The sequence below is a fragment of the Mus caroli genome, unplaced genomic scaffold, assembly GCF_978045245.1.
Source record: "Mus caroli unplaced genomic scaffold, Mus_caroli_1 scaffold_14, whole genome shotgun sequence".
Lineage (NCBI taxonomy): Eukaryota > Metazoa > Chordata > Mammalia > Rodentia > Muridae > Mus > Mus caroli.
The window spans coordinates 70,592,895-70,608,654 of record NW_028227269.1 but is presented as its reverse complement, the minus strand read 5'-3'; the positions used below and the strand labels follow the sequence as shown (position 1 = coordinate 70,608,654).

Below are 15,760 nucleotides of genomic sequence, written 5' to 3'. Positions count from 1 at the left end.
GGTAGGTAGGTAGGTAGGTAGGTGGGTGGGTGGGTGGGTAGGTAGGTAGGTAGGTAGGTAGGTAGGTGGGTAGGTGGGTGGGTGGGTGGGTAGGTAGGTAGGTAGGTAGGTGGGTAGGTAGGTAGGTGGGTAGGTAGGTAGGTGGGTAGGTAGGTAGGTGGGTAGGTAGGTAGGTGGGTAGGTAGGTAGGTGGGTAGGTAGGTGGGTAGGTAGGTGGGTAGGTAGGTAGGTAGGTAGGTAGGTAGGTAGGTAGGTAGGTGGGGAGGTAGGTAGGTGGGTAGGTAGGTAGGTGGGTAGGTAGGTAGGTAGGTGGGTGTGTGGGTGGGTGGGTGGGTGGGTAGGTAGGTGGGTGGGTAGGTAGGTGGGTGGGTGGGTGGGTGGGTGGATGGATGGATGGATAGATAGATAGATAGATAGATAGATAGATAGATAGATAGATAGATGATAGATAGATAGATAGATAGATAGATAGATAGATAGATATTCTTCCAAAACCTCAGAGATCCACAAAATATGGCATTTCATTAATTTAAGCCTTTTTTGACAATGAGATGCTCCTGTCAGCACCCCCCCCCATTTTACTTCCAAGAAGATGATGAGCACCAAAGAATCTCCTTATAAAGTTCACTTCAAATGGTCATCGTGGATAATCTTTTTAGGGTATGTCTGCATTCTGTTTGCAAGTATTTTATTGAGTATTTTTGAGTCTATGTGCAGCAGGGATATTGGGCTGTGGTTTTCTTTTTGTTGTGTATTTACCTGCTTCGGGGAGTTTCGTGGCGCTTAGGAGTGCTTCCTCCAGGATAGAATACTAAAACTAGCGTCATCTGTAAACACATGGAAAGTATTTCTACACTTTGCCTTCCTTAGCATTTCTACTGCTATAAAAAGACACCAGGACCACAACAACTCTTATAAAGGAAAACATTTAATTGGGAGTGACTTAGAATTCAAAGGTTTAGTCCATTGTCATCATGACAGAGAGCATGGCAGCGGGCAGGCAGGCATGGTACCGGAGAAGCAGCTTGGGAGTTCTACATCTGAATCTGTAGGCATCAGGAAGAGAGAGACACTGATTCTGGCTTACTTGTTTGAAACCCCAAGCCCACTCCCAGTGACACACTTCCTTCACCAAGGCCACACCTCCTGACCCCTGTCAAGTAATACCACTTCCAAATGACCAAGCATTCAAACATAAGAATGTGTGGAGGCCATTCCTAACCAAACCATCTCACCTGATACACCTATGTATGCCTGCTTACCACCATGACAACTGCCTGTTTAATCTGGACTACAGCTATCACCTTCAGTATGCTTCTTCCTCTTTTTTCTCTCTCCCTCCCTCCTTCCCCTCCCTCCCTCCCTCCTTTCCTCCCTCCTTCCTTTCTCTCCAGTTCCCTTCAGAGTCAAACATGAGATCATCCTATGTGACCCTTAAGACCCTATGTGACCTAGTCACCATCTCCCACTCCAGTCAGATCATCTTTCTACCATGACAACACAAGGCTCTGGATCTTATCCTTCCTGAGTTCTTTTAAATCTGTATGTGTCTCGCTCCTTTCAGCACATAAGTCTTTCACAGATCAGCCCCAAAGAGATCATCTTAAACCACTTGTCAGTTGTAGCACCCTTGCACTCAGACTCTCAATGTCTTTACCCTAGTTTGCATACTATCTGAAATGCAGTTTAATTTTTATGTCACTTCTTTCTATTCACTAGATTTCATCCCTGTAAGAGTGTAAAAGATTTGATATATTTTGTGTGCCTTGTACCTAGAACAATTTTTTGCACAGTGCAAGCGCTCAATGATGTCTTCACGGATACGTGAAACAAATGGCACACTAATTTTAAAGAATAAAAGAAATTGAATTATAATAAGTACAAAAAATAGGTTGTACAGTGATAGGGCCAAGGAATTTATGGAGGGAAAAAAAAACATGTTCTAACACCTGTGTGTTTTGCTTCCTGTATTAATAAGGTCATTTTTTGTGACTCACATGCAAAATCTGGATACTACATCTACTGAGAAGAAGACTGCATTTGTGAATAAAATACAGAAGGTAGGATAATAGAAATGATCTAGCTAGTAGTTAGATTTAATTTTTTTGTTAATATATTAAGTATACAATAAATGTTGAGCATTTCTAAAATAGGGTTTTTATAAGCTACTATGACTATTCACAGAAATCAGTTTAAACAGTTTTCAGTGGTCCTAACGTTGAATCCTGTAACACAGTTCCTCATGCTGTTGAGACCCCCTAACAATAACATTATTTAATTGATACTTCATAACCATAATTTTGCTACTATTGTGCATCATAAAGTAAATATGTATGGAGATAGAGATTTGCCAAAGGGGGTCTCAGCGCACATGTTGAGAACTGCTGATTTAGCTTCTACCGGAGTCCTAAGTGTATTAAACCGCAAAGATCACTTACATGAAATGAACTGGATCTGGCCTGATTACTTTTCATGAGGTTTAGTAGCTTATATCAGGAATAACTATGTTTAGTGGACATGTAAATTACTTAGGGAAATATAACCTTTTTGCCATTGTGTGGTATCTGTAAAGAAGCATGCAATTATCCTAAATTAATTAACATTAATGTTATTTAACACTTGTTACTTAACAATTAGTACTTGAGTTGCGTTCATCATCAAGAAGATGCTCTAGGTGTCTTCTTTTACTTGTTTTTAATCTATTTATCTTTGTCTTTAAAGCTTTTCCAAAGTATTGCTTTTATTTTTATTTTAAAATTCTTATGTCAAGTCTTCATCTATCTAGACATTTTTTCCAAACTTACATTAAAAGAAATCATATAAACACATACACCAGTGCACAAGAGGATAGCATTGAGAGTTCCTTAGGCACTGTCTGCAATTTTTCGATGTCCTTTATTGGCTCGGGGGTCATCCAGTAAGTTAGTCTGGCTGGCCAGCATGCCCTGCGATCAGTCAATCCATCTACCTCTGCCATATCAATGTTGGGATTGGAATCATGATCCACAACACCTGACTTTCCCTGCTGGATTCTAGGGGTTGAATTAAGGTCCTCCTACTTACAAGGAAATCTCTTTCCTCTGTGAGCCTTCTCCCCAGCTATACACATTATTCTTGATTAAATGAAAATTTAAAAATGCAAAAAAACCACCAAAAACAACAAAAAAAGTATGTAATCACAAATGGGAACCAACATTTAGCCACAGAGTACTCAATGACGCATACATTAGGATGGCAGAACTTAGTGCATGGGAAATCTGAATTAGAGCTGACAGATGGGCATTAGTTACGCGAGCAGTAGCATTGCTCACCATATGCTCTTGAATGACAAGTTCTGTACTGTAGAGTGGTGTATGTAATAGGGCCCATTCGTCTATGTATACACATGAATGTCTAAGCTGTTTCTTACCACTAGCACTGGAGGGAAAGTGTCTCTTCTTCCCTGCCCCCACAAACACAAGTCGAGTCCCACAGTCCACCCTTAGCATCAGTCCCCTCTGCTTAGAGTTGCTGCTTCTGTTTTGCTCCAAATTAGCAGGGATATCCAATTCGTCCTTTCAATAAGTTTCAGAAGCAAATTTAGCAATACCAATGGCTCCAGGAGCTACTGCAAATTTTAGACTTTTTCCTGGGTATGAGGAAGATCTTCTTGAACATCTCCCAAGTCTTCCACCACATCCACTAGGCTCTGGGTACTAACATCTCACTGTCTGCTTCTATTCAGTCAACAAATGACTCTGTGTGTGTGTGTGTGTGTGTGTGTGTGTGTGTTGGGTATCAAATGCAGGTTCTCTGGAGGAGGAGCCAGTGCTCTTAATGGCTGATCCATTTCTCGAGCCCACAACCAAACCAAACCAAACCAAAACCAAAAACTTCTTTTTAAAAACTGTGTGTGTGTGTGTGTGTGTGTTGTGTGTGACATGTGCCATTGTGTGTGTGGGATCAGCCAGTTCTATAGAAGTTATCTCTCAACCATGTAAACAAATGACCATGCAATATTTATCAGTCAACAAATGACCATGCAATATTTATCTGTCTATGCCTAAGTTATTTGACTTAACACATTACCCAAGTTCATGCTTTTCTTTTTTCAAACCAACAACAGGGTTTACTTCTGCTTAGAGGTTAAAAAAAAGTGTTTTATTATGTTCGCATGCCACATTGTCATTATCATCCCATTGAGAGACACTTAGGCTGCCTACCTTAGCTATTGTGAACAGTCTGTGGCAAACATTTCTTTGGCCTGCTAGTATATTACTAACTTGTTTATTATAAAATGCCATATAATCATAGAACAGCAAATAAATGTGCATAAGTGTACTATATATAGTCTGATGAATATAACTTTAAAATTTTTAATGATATAAGTTCATCTTTCCCATTTTGGTTAATTTCTTTTGTGTAACCTATGTGACAAATCTATTCTCTGCCATTATCTCTTAGACTTTTCTGGCTTAGGTCTACAAACCATCTGGAATTTTTATATGCATCTTTGTTGTGAAATCAAAGTCAAGGTTTATAATTTTCCCAATTAGACAAAACCATTCCTTTCATCTACTGTATTACTTTGCACTATTGCCATAAGCCAAGAAGGGATCACATCATAAACATATGCATAGATTATAGACTTTCTGTTCTCATTTGGACTACTTAGCTTCCTCAATACTTAACAATATTGTTTTAATTGAGTTTGAAATGAGCCTTCATAGATAAAAGAAGACAGTTTTAGCTAGTCCTAGCGCTTTGAATTTCTACTGTGGTCTGTTAGGAAGCCTGCTTGGATTTTGACTGGGCTTCTCCTAAGTCTAGAAATGGCCTTTGGAGGGATTTTCCTTCCCTACAGTAAAAGCTTCTAGTCCGTGGAGATGGGTTATATTTCCTTTGTATTGTTAGGGTCTATGAACGGCTGAAGAATAATAACCCAGACTCTTAATAGTACGCGAAAGCAAAGAGTGTTGTCCTGCATTCAGGGACCCAATTCTATCAAGATGGAAGGATCCCGACTGAATTCTCAGATTCAGTTTTAGAGCCCAATATGAGGAGCATTAGGGGAGGGGTAGGTGATTTACATCTTGATTGGTGAGCTCTAGGGGTCTGGGTGATGCTCTGTCCCAGACTAACTATTCTTGCTTCATGCCAAGAGGGGTAGCTCTCAACCTCTTGGCTGCAAGCTTAGCTAACTGTCCTTTTACAAGCTGGGGGTGGGAGGGTGTCCCTTTTACATAATCCTGCAGTTGTTCTGGTTACTGACTTGCCCAGTTCTGGGAAGTAGAAACTCAGACCTGGTGCCCTGAACTGTTAGTCTGCAGCTTGTCTGTCACAGAGTCAGCCTATCACATCTTTGGTTTGTTTGGTTGGTTGTTTTTAATTTGTTTCGGGTTTCTTTTTGGTTTTTTGTTTGGTTGGTTGTTTTGGTTGGTTGGTTTTGGTTTTTTGCTTTGTTTTGTGTTTTTTGTTTGTTTGTTTGTTTTTTCTTTTTTGGTTTTTTGAGACAGGGTTTCTCTGTATAGCCCTGGCTGTCCTGGAACTCACTTTGTAGACCAGGCTGGCCTCGAACTCAGAAATCCTCCTGCCTCTGCCTCTGCCTCCCGAGTGCTGGGATTAAAGGCATGGGCCATTGTTTCATTTTTTAACTGTTCGGCTACACTGATGTATCCAATCATGTCTTCTGATTTATCCTCATTAGGATTTCTCCCTTTGGCTTTGTTTATTCCTGCGTGTTTGATGTTTCTTTTTATTTGGCATGTCCACTGTGTGAGTTTCCGTGTCGCCTCAGCCCTGCAGTAGCTGGTTCCCATGGCTCTGTCTCCTCTATCCGACTCTAGCTGAGTACGTTCTTTTTCCTGCTCATGTGTGCACCTTCAGTCTGTCTTCCTCGATTTCCTATGCTCCCTGGTCTCCTCTTCCCGACGCAGCACTCTAGAAGAACAGCCAGTTCTGTGCTTTTACTTTGGGTTGTTGTGTTTCTCAACTGATAAGTGTGTGGTGCCTTTTCTAATCTGCTATCCCATCCTCCCATGTCTGTGGCCTGTCCTTTATCCCTCTTGTCTTGGTGGGAAACTGTATGCTGGCTACTGTGCATTTAAAATATTTGGTGCCCAGATATTTTCCTCAGAAGAGGGTCATCATTGACTTCCTTCCAGACATGTGAGGCATTTCTAGTTGACGGTACCTTAATCTATTTTAAGTTTCTCCGGGAAAACACTTTGGCACCTCAGCCTACGGTGAGGAGCGAGTCAATAGGCCCGATGCTGCATTTTCTCTCTACATTGGCCTTGTCCTCTGGGCATCCAAGAAAACTTAATCTTGGTTTCCATGTGGCCCTTTCCATATTGGTGAATTCCCTAAGAGCACAAATAGTTTTATGCGACAGCCCTCTCTCTGCCCAGTTGCTTCCTCCTGGACAAGGCTGACTCCTCCCTCACTACACTGTTAGCTATTCAAAAATTATAAGAAGGCTATTTCCATCCTATTACTTTCAGGGTACTCAGCCAGAGGGTTATTTTGAACTACCCACCACTCCTACCAAACTTAACTTTCTTATCTCACTTAAAGCAAAATCTCACCTCACGACGACATTAATGGACACAGGTGGTTCTGTTTGTCCTCAGTCAGTACTGCAGTCATCCTCCTGGACCTGTGGGGGGCACAAAACAATTCTGTCAAATTCAAAATCTCTTCTATAAAATATTATCATAATTCTTGTATATAGCTTATGCCTACCCTCCCATAGTCTGTGTCTCTACAGTATTTACAAACCTTCCATATCACTTCATCCCTGTGAATTCCATTGTCTATAGAAAATTTAAAAAAATTTTTAGAACTTTCTGGAATTTCTTATTTTTCAAATATTTCCATCTGTATTAGGTTGAAGGAACAGATTTATCACACTCAAACTTCTTGGGGGGAACTGGAGGATGCAGGGGGCCCAGTTCTCCTTATATGGGACAAATGTGGCCAGAGAATCTTTGAGGGAGTGCTTCTGTGAAAGGTTGTTTTCTATGCCCTAGCACACTGTATATTCTGGGAAAAGGACACAATGTGCTTGACATTTGTCATAAATCCCGAAGAAAGCTCCAAAGCAGACAGTTGCATGTTTGTAGAACTGAGTTGCTGTATCTTCGTACAAGAGCCTCTGTGTTTCAAGCAGTATATGCAATACTCTAGGCTGGTTCACCACAAGTTCACTCTCTCCAAGACGCATAAGCCAATTCCGTTAATTCTCTCTCTCTCTCTCTCTCTCTCTCTCTCTCTCTCTCTCTCTCTCTCTCTCTCTCTCTCTCTCTGTCTCTCTCTCTCCCCTCTCCCCTCCCCCTCTCCCTCCCTCTCTCCTTCTCACTCCCTTCCTTTCCCCTTCTCTCTTTCTTTTTTTCCTAGTTGGGTGAGAAAGTATACAAACTTAATACAGAGAACAAAGATCTCCGAGAGAAACTGAACACTCTCCTCAAACAGTATAAGGCTACCTTGAAGGAAGAGGAAGCTGTGAGTCTGAAGAAACAGACGATGTCAGAAGAGTGAGTATGGCTTTGTCCCTGAAAGTCAGCTTGCCACAGTTAGGGGTGCCTGACTTGCTGTCCAAGTGGTGACTGTCATCAAAGCTCATCTTAGTTGTCAACAAAGTTGACAACAAAATATTCTCCACCTAATAATCAATAACCACACTTCTTATCTGCCTTTGTGGTGCTAAGGAATGTTTTTCTTATCCAGAGCAACTCAAACCCATAAAAAAATTAAATACATTATTTACACTTATAAGACAAACTTGGGAAACAATAATTACTGTGTGAGACTTTGCAGTGAGCTATTGGATGGATCACAGAGCCCCCAATGGAGGAGCTAGAGAAAGTACCCAAGGAGCTAAAGGGGTCTGCAACCCTATAGGTGGAACAAGAATATGAACTAACCAGTACAACCCGGAGCTCATGTCTCTAGCTGCATATGTATCAGAAGATGGCCTAGTTGGCCATCACTAGAAAGAGAGGCCCATTGGTCTTGCAAACTTTATATGCCTCAGTACAGAAGAACGCCAGGGCTAATAAGTGGGAGTGGGTGGGTGGGGGAGTGGGGGGAGGGTATGGGGGACTTTTGGGATAGCATTGGAAATGTAAATGAAGAAAATACCTAAGAGAGAAAGAAAGAAAGAAAGAAAGAAAGAAAGAAAGAAAGAAGGAAGGAAGGAAGGAAGGAAGGAAGGAAGGAAGGAAGGAAGGAAGGAAGGAAAGAAAGAAAGAAAGAAAGAAAGAAAGAAAGAAAGAAAGAAAGAAAGAAAGAAAGAAAGAAAGGAGAAAGAAAGAAAAATAAATGTTACAATAATATAATATATGTGTGTGTGTATATATATATATATATATGTATATGTATATGTATATATATATATATATATATATATATTACAAAAGTGAAAAAAAAATGCAGTGTCCAGGCCCATTTACACGAGGCAGAGTTCGTTCGTTGTTGTAGCATTTAAGCTATAGAGTTATCTGAGTCATTTGTGTCTCATCTGCGTGCACAGAATACCAGCTGTTAAAACTGGAGTACAAACCTTCCCCAGATCAATAGGCACCCCCCCCCAGAATGGTAACATGACCTGTTAGCAAGTGACCATAACACTAAAAATTCATTGCCACTGTGGCCTTTTGTCTTCAGCTCAGTTTCCATAACAAAATGCCATCAACTGGCTTGCTTTAACAGAAATTTCTTTCTCAGCTGTAAAGGCTGAGAGCCTACAATGAGAGTGCCAACATGAACACGTTACGTTTGAGTTCCAGTGAGGACTCTTTCTGACTTACAGATGGTGCTTTCTGTCTCTGTCTCTGTCTCTCTGCCTCTGTCTCCCTCCCTCCATCCTTTCTTCCCTTTCCTTCTCCCATTCCTCCCTACCTCTTCTCATCGTCTCTTTTCTCTCCCCTTACTTAGGGAAAGATTAAGTTTTCTTCTCTCTTCTTGAAAGGGCACCGATCTCATCATGAAGACCCTACCCTCAAGACCTCATCCATACTATATCACTTCCCACTTCTCAAGGGTCCAAACCCAATATGTGCCCAAAACATTATCAAAACATTGGACCCTTATGCCTATGCATGACTCTTAAACTCAATCATAGACATATGTAACCTAGAGAGCACAAGTTACTTTGCTTTCTGCATCACATTAAGGTGGTTTTGAAGACGGACCACTTAGACAGAAGGCTTTCTTGTCCAGAAAAGTTCTTGTCACTGTTGGGCCATTTAAACCAAACCAAAAATCTCCCTGAGCCTGCACATCAGGACAACAAACGAATAAAGGAAACACATAAGAAGTCTCGTTGTTCTGCACACCCAGACAGTCGTGAGTTAATGCTTTCTACCCATAAGACAGGTATTGAAGCCCTCATTTAGAGGGGTTGAAATGGAGACTTATCCACAGATAAGATTTCTTGTCCAAGGTCCTTGAAGTTCAGATGTTCACCCTGTCCTCAAAGTTTGTGTGACTAGCTCATCTTCTTTCTCAGAAAAAAAAAAAAAAAAAAAAAGCCTGATTGAAGTTATATGCATTGAGAGAAGCACAGTCAACCAAACACTGCTGTGCAAATTCATGCTCTTATGTCACTGTTGCAGTTAGAATCCTTACAGTGACTTCATAAAGTCTATACATAGCACTTTCGTGAAACTTACAGTCCTCAAGTCGCTGAAAGACTTCAGAATCTAATCTTCCCCAACTCCTTTAAATTTTTAAAATTTACTTATTTTATTTTATGTGTATGAATGCTGCAGTGGCATGTATCTGTGAGCCCCTCCCCCTGGTGCTCATGGAGGTCAGAAGAGGGCATTGGTTCCTTGGGACTGGAGTTATGGATAGCTGTGAGGTACCACATGGCTACTGGGATTCGAACCCAGGTCCTCTGCAAGAATATGTGCTTTTAACCACTGAACCCACTTTCTAGACCCCACTTCCTTTTTAAAAGAATTTATGCATGCAAAATTTTCTTGCATTGGGACATTAAGGTTTTTTTTTAATTTTTACCTTTAGTGTCTAAGCTTTTGCAATCAACCTCCAGTACCTCAAAATAATCGTTTTCAACTTTCAGTAAAATGGCTGCCCCTTCTTTGTCTCGTTCTAGACATCAGAAACAGATGATGGTGATTACTCAGAAAGAAACCTTCCTAGCACAAAGAGAACATGACATCAAGTTTATGGAGAACGGATTTGGAGTCCTTAATGATCTGAATATGTACGTTTGGGTCTTTGCTAGTTTTAAACTTTTCTTTGTGTATACTGCTTTAAACTGGACCAAAACGTTTATACATGTGATTCATGTAGATTGTTACAGGGAAGTAAGTTTATAACTTGCTCTTTCTGTTTCGCAGTTCAGAGAGATCAGATCGCTGTTTGTGCATCTTTCACTGAAGAAGGTGACAGGTGTTACAGAAGTTGGGTGACCCAGGGGAGGGGACAGATTCAGGGCCAGGTTCCAGCATGCATCCGATAATTAACTCAGTGTTCTTCGCCAATACCCTTCACCTTGGCCATTCTAAGTCACTTACATTCTTTGCCTAAGTAGTGCCTATACCCAAATTTAATTTTTAAAGATAAAAATTTCTAATTTATGGGGAAAGTTATCCTAATTGCTTCACAGAAATAATCATTATTAATAGCTTACCACATATACGTTCAAATGCATGTATATATATATATATATATATGTGTGTGTATATATATATATGTATATATATTATGCATTTAAAATTGGATCTTATTACTCTATAATATGATATTCCACTTAAAAATGTATCTGTGCAAAGACTGAAACATGGCTCACCACACTTGCCTTGCACACTCAAGCTCTAGGTTCAGTCCCAGCCATAGGTGCCAAAGAAGCAGAAGTAAAAGGTGGAGTAAGACCCAAACTTTGAGACTTACAAGAGAAGGAAAAATCCGTTTAAATGCAGGCAGGCATAAACCACAACTTTCTGAATCAGACGGCAGTAGCCCAGGCATAACAATGAAACCTGACAGACAGGATTGTATCAAGTTATAAAGTTCCTGGGCAGCAAAGAAAACAACTACCATTGTAAAAAGAAGGCCCAGAAAATAGAAGGAAATCTTCACCAGCTGCTCGACTAATAGAGAATCACTATCCAACACATATAGAGAACTCAATGTGCAAATGAATTAAACAAACTTCTCCAAAGAAGACACACAACGGTCAACTGATACATTGTAAACTGTCCACCATCCTTGCCAATAAAGGAAATGCAAATGAAAAACTAGTCACTCCATTTCACTTCACTAAGAATCTACCATCAAGAAAGAAAATTATGGGCACAATGTGTAGAGAAAGGGACATTTACACACTATTGATGGCTACATCAGTGTAGCCTCTAAGGAAATCAGTATGGAGTTCCTTAAAATAAACAAACAAACAAAGCCTAAACATAAAACTACTGTACGACTTAACCTTGGTATAGATCTTTGTATATTGATACAAATTAAGGTTATATTTAATTAAACTGGTACAGAGCTTTGTATACTAATACAGATTTAAGATTAAATTTTGCTACGTGCTAAGATATTGTGCTTATGCAATTCATTTAAAAACACAATGTTGAGTTCTAGTCCTTGACAGCTGCTAATACCAGTGAGACAATCAAACTTATGGTCATGTTAGATACTAATTCAGTTAATTATGAAAAACATGTTTCCTAGATTGAACAGAACTAGTAAATAGCTAGAAACAAACAATTCAGATGTATTGTGGATAGATAGATGGATAAATAGTCTTCAGAACCTCAGAGATCAACAGAATATGATATTTAAGTATATTTTATTAAGCTTCTTTTGACAATGAGGCAGGTCTGCTCCTGGCAGAACCCTCATTCCACTTCAATGATGAGCATCAGAGAACCTCCTTATGGAGTTTGCTTCATTGTGGCAAGATAGCCACTGGGCAAGAGAATGCCCTTGCTCCCACTACAGACAGAATACTGTACAAACTGAACAGACAATGTAGGGAGGTTGACTGCCCAGCTTCGCAAGGACACGGTATGCAAGTCCTTCATAATTTCTGCTTCACAAAAAATGTCTGCCAGTTATTCTAGACCAGGAGGCTGACGACGATGGATGCACCATGACACAGAGTGAATTCTGGGGGACTGCCCAGGCAGCCAACTGTCTCTATCATTTCAATAGTTTTGGAAGCTGCTTGACAGCACTTCCTACATACTCAGGTAATATTTATTCTTTCTCAGGTCTCTGGTGGGGTTGACAACTAGACAGTTACAGCCTCACAACTAAACCTAAGTTATGTAGGATTTAAGAAAATGTTTTTTAGGTTTGTGTGAGTTATGATAGAAATTTGATTTAGGTACAGAACTTTAAACTCACCAAAATAGAATAGATAATAGAATACTTTATCCAATGTTAAGAGGAGGAGATGTAAGCATAATGTTATTGTGCACTGTGTAATTCAAATGCTAATTTCTGTGCCGCTGTATCTGGTTGCAATCTTTATTCTAAGTATCTCCTGTCTTAATGTTGTGTAAACATTGCTCCCCATTTAGTCTCTGATTTGTCAATAAAAGCTGACCAGCCAATGACTGTGCAGGGGAAAGAATAGGTCAGGACTTCCTTCCAACAAGACAAAAGGGCGGAAGAGAGAGGAAGTGGGGACTAGCCACGGAGAAGAGAGTCCCTGAGACATCATGAGAAAAACAGCTGGAGGATAGAAAAACCATTAAATACAGTATATCAGGGACTTTGGCTGGGAGGTAGCCAGATTAGTTTAGAGTATTAAAATTGAGCAATACTACTCAGTTGTTGTGCCTTTAAAGCATGTTAAATATAATAGTCCAGTCTCAATTATTTGGGAAGTAGCTGAGTTAAGAGGAAAACTGTAACACGCTTATTAAAAAGGCACTAACAAGCCACTACATAGATAGCACTCTTAGGCATATACCCTAAGAAACCTGAAAGCATACATAGAGGTCCTTGAACACCTATCTTCACAGTTGGCAAGTTAGGGATAGACATCAATAGATGAATGGATAAAAAAAAGTGATATTTGTAAACAATGGAATTATCTATTGTTTTTCAACCTAATGAATATGTAGATTGTGTCATTTGCAGCTTGGATAGATCAAATAAAACAGACTCAAAGACAAACTCACATGCTTTTTGTTTTTCTTGTAGAATCTAGATTTCTAACTAAATATATATATATATATATATATATATATATATATATATATACATACATACTAAGGAAACTATTTGAGGGATAGAGGACCACTAAAAGGAGGGAGAAAAGAGATCTAAGGGAGATAAATATGATCAAAGTAATACACACACACACATACACCAGCACGTGCACACACAGACACACACACACACACGCACACACATATTGAAATAATTTTGTTTTTAAAATGGCTTGCCCTTTAACATGGTCAAAATAGCTGCGTAAGTGGAAGAAGGTAAGTTAAAAATTTCAACTTCAAAAAAAGCCGTAAAACAGGAAACAGAAAAGGCCAGTCCTTGTGTGATCAGTTAATACTGTGTCATTGGAGAAAAGATTAAGGAACCACATCTTATACAGGTGAACTTTGTATCTTTATTTGGACATAGTTTAAGGTCAACAGTAAGTACTTTAAAATATGTAAATAAACCCCATATACTTTCATGAATTTCTCAGAATGTTACCACTTTGCCATATCTGTTTTATCATTCTCATATTTTACTCAGCACAGACACGAAGGGTAGCTTCCCTGCACGGTTGTCTCTGTATAAATACGCAACCACATAAACATCTATTTTCATTATATTAGTTTTAGACAGAAACTATGAACTTCTATGAAAGAGCAGGAAAACTGAATTATGTTCAATCAGATTTTATTTTCTCATGAATAATGGAAACATTATTAGTTATAGTTTTGGGTTGTTTTTTTTTTTTGAGACAGTATCTTACCATGTAGCCCTGGGGATCCTGAACTTATGCTGTAGACCAGGCTGCCCATGAACTCACAAAGACGTATCATCCCTGCTGCCTCCTGAGTGCTAGGATTAAAGGAGTACTGTGTCACATACCCAGCCCTTTTGATCAGTGATTGCTCTGCTTATTAAGAAGTTCAGAATCAAATGTTTTAACTGAATGTTGCTACACACTTGGGTATTCCATGTTATCTTTATCTTATTTTAAATTGGTTCAGATCATTTGTGGAACATGTTTTATGTGTAGGCAACAAACTCATTAAAGAGAGGTGAAATTGTGAACAAACTTAGGGATCTAGCAGACTATTAAATCATTTCAAATAGACTAGAAACCTAGGCACAGTTGTTTCTGGTTGACTTAATTGCATCTTGATTATTGTCATTTGTATTTCTGGTCTTCAAACACTTACGTAACAACCAGCATTTAACTTTATGGTTCATTTATGAGTATTTCTGTCTTTGAAAAGACACAAAGTAGCCTTTTAAATAAGTGGTTTTTGATTCATTTCTGTACCAAGCCCAGTACTGGAAGGCAAATAGAAGCATAGATTTCTGCTGCTGTGATGGAATCTTTGCATATCTTTCTGCCTATCACAAGAAAGCCTCACAGACTTAAGACCTTCCCTTAGTTCAAGAACTTGTCTCATGGTTTTGTGTTCTGTATTGTACAAAGTTAGAACTGTCAAGAATGCAGAGTTCCTCAAGAGCATGTTGATCTTGATCCCTCCCTCCTGTGGTCCTATTGTTTGCTCCCGTCATGGTCCCTGGGCAGCAAGCCTTACTGACTGTGTCGTGTTAGGGTTCTGACTTTCTATGACCTTTGCAAATGACTATACCCTTTCCTTGATACAACCTCACCTCCATTCTTGCCATCCACAATCCTCCCTATTCACTGTTAGCCTCACAGAACCTGTGTGCTGTTGCTTTCCTAGACTCTGCCGTTCCATCCTTGGATATTAAACCCAAGGCTTATAGGAGTAATTCCAATGCCCTGCTATAAGACGGCCACTAAAACTTTTAGTTGTTTTACAATTAGCCATACTCATTTTAAGAAATACTTTCTAATGTATTTGAAAACTACAAATATAAAATTCAATATATGTGTACTTCTTGTTTTCAGAGCATCACGGGAAGCATATGGAAGACAAATAGAAATCATGTCTGGTAATCGGCAAAGAGAAATTCAGAGATGGTAATGTGTGTATATGTGTGTTTGTGTCAGTAGTATATGTTACAAATAATTCCAATAGAATTAATATCCTGGGGCTGGCGAGATGGCTCAGCGGACTCACTGACTGCTCTTCCAAAGGTCCTGAGTTCAATTCCCAGCAACCACATGGTGGCTCACAATCACCTGTAATGAGATCTGATGCCCTCTTCTGGTGCATCTGAAGACAGCTACAGTGTACTATGTATAATAATAAATAAATCTTTGGGCCAGAGCAAGCAGAGACTGAGCCGACTGGAGTGAGAGGGGTCAAGAGAGGGGCCGACTGAAGTGAGCAGAGGTCCTAAAAATTCAATTCCCAACAACCACATGAAAGCTCACAACCATCTGTACACCTATAGTGTACTCGCATACGTAAAATAAATAAATGAACCTTTTAAATAAAGAGAATTACTATCCTATGTTAAATTATATATAAATTCACTCTGATCTAGATGTGTTAATTAGATTGTTTTGGAGCTTGGTGGTGGTGGTTGTTGTTGTTGTTGTTTTGTATCCCATCCCGCGGGATTCACTTATTCGTGGGTGCGAGGGGGACTGCAAACTTGGAAGGAAATGGGAGGAAGG

The 15,760-nt window shown here is 39.6% G+C and overlaps 1 protein-coding gene across 2 annotated transcripts in view; it reads left to right on the top strand.

Annotated features, from left to right (window-relative positions):
- Positions 1–15,760, top strand: part of Ccdc175 (coiled-coil domain containing 175) — a 76,483-nt gene that overhangs the window by 32,977 nt on the left and 27,746 nt on the right. For both annotated transcript variants that reach the window (XM_085830439.1, XM_085830440.1), the window contains 4 exons: positions 1,979–2,060; positions 7,378–7,514; positions 10,100–10,210; positions 15,086–15,157. In XM_085830439.1, the coding sequence (XP_085686565.1) occupies positions 1,979–2,060; positions 7,378–7,514; positions 10,100–10,210; positions 15,086–15,157 (402 nt within the window). The remainder of the gene's footprint in view (positions 1–1,978; positions 2,061–7,377; positions 7,515–10,099; positions 10,211–15,085; positions 15,158–15,760) is intronic.